Genomic DNA, 6,000 nt, shown 5'->3' with positions numbered 1-6,000 from the left:
ATAGCCTAATCGTAACATAATTGTTATAATTGAAAAAGCCTTTATTTTGAAATTACTTATCATACTGCCCTGTTATTAAGTGAGTGACACATACAAGTGATGTACTATCAGGCCTATGTGAAATTGACCTGTGATAACAGGTTGATGCCTTTTAGTAACAGTTTAAACCTAGAGTAAAATAACATAATTGTTATCATTTAAAGGGCCTTTATTTTGAATTTACACATCATATTGTTTTATTATTATGTGAGTGACACATAGAAGTGGTGTACTATTAGGATTATGTGAAATTGACCTGTGTTAAGAGGTGGATTCCTTTTAATAACAATTTAAACCTAGAGTAAAACATTTTTTTTTATTTAAAGGGACCTTTTTCAATGTACACATCACATTGTCCTGTTATTATGTGAGTGACGCATATAAGTGGTGTACTAACAGATAGATCCCTTTTAATATCACACCACAGCAGAATGACTTGATATAAAAGTTTTTTTATTTAAAAAATGTAAAAGGCTTTTACTTTGAAATGTGTTCCGCCACACGCCCTTGCCGTAACGTATGTAGTGTATGTGCTATCGGACACTGCGTTTTGAGGCGAAGGCTTAGCGTACTGTTTAATGTGAAGCCATGTTTAGTGTCTTACGGTCTTTTTTGAACAAAGCAGGGTTTAGTTGGATGGCGCGGTTGGTAGTGGATACTGGCTGCTCGCAGTGGCAGTATTTTGTTTTTGTGTAGAACTGGATCGGAGGATTTTATTTTCTTTATCCGGCTACTGTTTCCAGATGACGTGCGAGGGAAAAGACTACGTGCTAATTAGCGCTGGATAAAACTGCAGCGTTTTAGTGATGTATTTCTCCCAGCGTTTCTTCCTACAAGCTGTTTTTTTCTTCACATTGCCTTTCCTCTCTGTTACAGGTAGGACCTCTGTTTATACTCCTCTCTTTCGTTTTAATATCCCGATGCTCCATAACTTATATATATATATATTTATATATATATAACCGATAACTTATATATATATATATATATATATATATATATATATATATATATATATATATATATATATATATATATATATATATATAACTTATATATAAATAAGTTACGCCTCTTAATCCCAGATTACTTTACATTTTACTCACCAGGCCACGCCGCTTTCCCCTTTGTTGTAGTGTTGTAAAGACAAAGAAACTTTTATAATCTACTTGAATTGTGTGATTTCTCCCTGCTATCTGTCTAGTAGACACACACATAGTACCAGTTCGGGCTCGGGGATGTAATGTTTTTATTTCTTTAATTGTTTTCCCTTCTTTTTCCTAATGTATTTTCTATGTTTGTGTGTATGTACAGTTATATGAAAAAGGGTATTTGCAACAGCCATTTCAGTTTGATGTATCTAATAACTGATGGTCACAGTAATATTTCAGGATTGAAATAAGGTTTATTGTACTAACAGAAAATGTGCAATATGCATTAAACCAAAATTTGACTGGTGCAAAAGTATGGGCGCCCTTATCATTTTATTGATTTGAACACTCCTAACTACTTTTTACTGACTTACTGAAGCACAAAATTGGTTTGGTAACCTCATTGAGCTTTAAACTTCATAGCCAGGTGTATCCAATCATGAGAAAAGGTATTTAAGGTGGCCAATTGCAAGTTGTTCTCTTATTTGAATCTCCTCTGAAGAGTGGCATCATGGGCTCATCAAAACAACTCTCAAATGATCTAAAACAAAGATTGTTCAACATAGTTGTTCAGGGGAAGGATACAAAAAGTTGTCTCAGAGATTTAACCTGTCAGTTTCCACTGTGAAGAACATAGTAAGGAAATGGAAGACCACAGGGACAGTTCTTGTTAAGCCCAGACAAGTTGATGAAGATGGAGGTGGATATGCACCTGGTCACCTGGATCACTGACATGTTCAGGATCAGGGACTGCTCCTCTGATACATTAATCAGCAGCACAGGAGCACCACAGGGGACTGTTCTCTCTCCAGTCCTGTTCACACTGTACACATCAGACTTGAAATACCACTCGGAGTCATGCCACATGCAGAAGTTCTCTGATGACACTGCAATCGTGGGGTATGTGCATAATGGTGATGAGAAGGAGTACAGAACCCTGGTTGAGGAATTTGTGATGTGGTGCAAGACCAACCATCTGCAGCTGAACATCTCCAAAACCAAGGAGATGTGTATAGACTTCAGAAGGTCCAGGCTCTCTGCACATCAAGTCTTCATCGAGGGGGTCGATGTGGAGTTGGTCAAATCCTACAGATACCTTGGTGTACACCTGGACGATAGGCTGGACTGGTCAGTGAACACTGACTCCCTCTACAGGAAGGCACAGAGCAGACTGTACTTCCTCAGAAGGCTTGAGTGTTTCAACATCTGTCAGAAACTCCTGCTGATGTTCTACCAGTCTGTGGTAGCCAGCGTCCTCTTTTACGCTGTAGTGTGTTGGGGATGCAGCATCAGCAAGAGGGATGCTGGATGACTGGACAGGCTGGTGAGGAAAGCTGATTCTGTGCTTGGATTAGAGCTAGAGTCCTTAACACCACTGGAAGAGAGGAGAGCCCTCAGCAAGCTGCTGATCACACCTGTCAGATAAGGACAGGGAACTGAGGCTACAATTCGCACAGACTCATTAACAGTTCATTACCTGGTCTGATGAGTTCCGATTTCTGCTGTGACATTCGGATGGTAGAGTCAGAATTTGCCATCAACAACATGAAAGTATGGATCCATCCTGCCTTGTATAGTTATTTTTGGGCACATTTTGGACCTGATTAAGCATCGTGTCATTTCCACATTGAGCCTATTGAGTATTAGCCTATTGAGTATTGTTGCTGACCATGTCCATCCCTTTATGATCACAGTGTACCATCTTCTGTTACTACTTTCAGCAGGATAATGCGTCATGTCATCTCATAAAGCGCCAATCATCTCAGACTGGTTTCTTGAACATGACAATGAGTTCACTATACTCTAATCCCTCAGTCCAATAGAGCAGCTTTGGGATGTGGTGGAACGGGACATTTGCATCATGGATGTGCAGCCGACATATCTGCAGCAACTGTGTGATGCTATCATGTCAATATGGACCAGAATCTCTGAGGAATGTTTCCAGTACCTTGTTGAATTTATGCCATGAATGATAAAGGTAGAAAAGGGGATCCAACCTGGTACTAGCAACTAGTGTACCTAATAAAGTGGCCTGTGTGTGTGTGTTTGTGTGTTTCTAGCTTTACAAAGTTTTTTGGGAAACCCTCTCCTGATCAGTGACCTGTTAAATTTTTTGGAAATGTATTTAAAAAGCCTATGCTTAGGTTTACTCATTTTATTATATGTGTAGTAATACAGGGGGTATATATGTAGTGGTTGGAGTTCAAACACAATTGAAATGAACTACTGTCTGCCTTCAATCTTGATCATGTATTCATTATCTCTTTGTTCAAAATGAATACAGTGTTTAAAAAAAACAGTATTGCAAAAAATATTGCAATACTTTGATATTTCTGTTTTCTTACATTCTATTCTTAAATTCTATTCTTATTTTCTATCTTTATCAGAAATAGTTAAATCAAGAAGACTAAGTAATAGAGAATGAATAATGCATTATGGAGCATGTTTGTTTGTTCAGCTGCCTTACTTAGTTAACAGCAGGTGTGCTTCAGACAGGCAGGTGGTCAGCATCGTCAACAGCAGGGAAATTGTCAGATGGTGCAGGACAAAGGTCCATCCTAACTGAATTTGTGTTGGCTTGTGGATGATGCAAATAAGTTTTCCATGGAAACAGATGTCTGATAATGGAAGGCGACAGAGCATATAAATAAAATATCTGCTTGCACTAACAAGGCTGTTCCACTACTGCAGGGGTGTCCAAACTTTTTTTTGTTGGGGGCCAGAAGGAGAAATATATTTGAAGTCATGGGCCACAGACTCTGTAGTAAAACAAATAATGAAATATACCACTTTAAATAATAGATTTTTCCTGATTATTTCATTTACACACCATTTTACTTGACTTACTATCTTTATCTTTGACTAAGATAAACTAAGATTTTTCAAATTGATGTTTAATTTCATGATGTCTCTTAATGTTAAACTCCTTAATTACGGCAACTTTTAGACTCTTTGGACCGTTTTTTGGCGCTAGAAATGCGCACCCTCTCCGCTTTTTTAAACTTTTTGGCCTGTTTTTCTGCGCTAGAAATGCGCACTTTCTCTGCTTTTAGACTCTTTGGCCCGTTTCTGACACCTAGCGTTCAAACTTTAAATCTCACACTATAAAAACCTGCTTAACGGCGGGCCAACTTTCATTCTATTTCTAAAATACCTCGCGGGCCGCTCCAAAAAAGGAAACGGGCCGCAAATGGCCCGCGGGCTGTGGTTTGGACACACCTGCACTACTGTGTCAGTGTTTGCATCAATTTTAGCCCTTTCTGTGTTGTTTTCGTTGTTCCCAGCAACACTAGCATTTATTTCCTCCATCAAAACTCCCAGTAAGTCAACTCATTACCATTTTTTATTTTAGCAAAAAATAACTAACTGATTGAACACCCCCCCCCCCCCTCCACCTGTTAGTATCAACGAAAAAATCATTTGCCACTAGTTCTTGTTTTCCTGAAATATTTGATTGGTTTGATTTGTTCTGGTATTCTTTCATTTTGCTCAGTACGGATTTCTTTTAATTTTAGGACTTTAAAAATTATATTTGCATTGCTTAAAATAAGCTATGAAATGAAGCATACAAATCTATGCTACTAGCTACCTAGCTATAATGTCAGCTATAATTAGTTAGAACACACTGTCTAAATGATTTTAGTGATATTTTTTTCAAATCCCACACACTATCTAAATCTGGATTGTAATCAGTCAGCATCATTTTTAAATGTTAAATTGAATCGAATTGGTCATTTCAACACGGTGCATATTAAAACAGTGTTTTAGTTGTTCTGTGATGTATAAATAGCATATATACACTATATTGCCAGTATCTGATTGTCTGCATTGAATTGGGTAAAGTGAGATTTGGTTGGAGCTGCTCAGCCATGTAAACCTATTCCATGAAGCTCTCTACGCTCTACTGTTCTTGAGCTTATCTGAAGCTGCATGTAGTTTGGAGGTGTGTAGTGATGTAGTGACTCTGCAGAAAGTTGGTGAACTCTGTGCACTATGCTCCTCAGCATCTGCTGACCCTGCTCTGTTATTTTACGCTGACAGAGCACAGAGTCGCTGTTGTTCCCAATCTCTTCCACTTATAACATCACTGACATTTGAATGTGGAATTTCAGCAGTTCAGCCAGTCTCCAGAAAACGACACAAATGAAGATAACTGCTTAATCTGATATAGTGAACATTGTGAGGAAAAAAAATGTTATGTAGTCTGAGCTTACCTTAACTTGAGAGTGCTGCCTCTTGTTGTGTCATCTCGGCACGGTGTCTTGCTGCCTCTTGTTGTGTCGTCTCGGTGCGGTGTCTTGCTGCCTCTTGTTGTGTCGTCTCGGTGCGGTGTCTTGCTGCCTCTTGTTGTGTCGTCTCGGCACGGTGTCTTGCTGCCTCTTGTTGTGTCGTCTCGGCGCGGTGTCTTGCTGCCTCTTGTTGTGTCGTCTCGGCGCGGTGTCTTGCTGCCTCTTGTTGTGTCGTCTCGGCGCGGTGTCTTGCTGCCTCTTGTTGTGTCGTCTCGGCGCGGTGTCTTGCTGCCTCTTGTTGTGTCGTCTCGGCACGGTGTCTTGCCGCCTCTTGTTGTGTCGTCTCGGTGCGGTGTCTTGCTGCCTCTTGTTGTGTCGTCTCGGCGTGGTGTCTTGCTGCCTCTTGTTGTGTCGTCTCGGCACGGTGTCTTGCTGCCTCTTGTTGTGTCGTCTCGGCGCGGTGTCTTGCTGCCTCTTGTTGTGTCGTCTCGGCGCGGTGTCTTGCTGCCTCTTGTTGTGTCGTCTCGGCGCGGTGTCTTGCTGCCTCTTGTTGTGTCGTCTCGGCGCGGTGTCTTGCTGCC

At 40.2% G+C, this 6,000-nt stretch overlaps 1 protein-coding gene across 1 annotated transcript in view; it reads left to right on the top strand.

The window, feature by feature from the left end:
* The first annotated feature begins 470 nt into the window (after positions 1–470).
* Positions 471–6,000, top strand: part of LOC111194881 (nectin-1) — a 29,455-nt gene continuing 23,925 nt past the window's right edge. Inside the window, exon 1 of the mRNA XM_049485310.1 lies at positions 471–915. Coding sequence (XP_049341267.1) covers positions 846–915 — 70 coding nt within the window. The 5' untranslated portion in view covers positions 471–845. The remainder of the gene's footprint in view (positions 916–6,000) is intronic.

The sequence above is a fragment of the Astyanax mexicanus genome, chromosome 11 (assembly GCF_023375975.1).
Source record: "Astyanax mexicanus isolate ESR-SI-001 chromosome 11, AstMex3_surface, whole genome shotgun sequence".
In the NCBI taxonomy this organism is placed as follows: domain Eukaryota; kingdom Metazoa; phylum Chordata; class Actinopteri; order Characiformes; family Acestrorhamphidae; genus Astyanax; species Astyanax mexicanus.
This window is presented reverse-complemented; position numbering and strand designations above follow the sequence as displayed.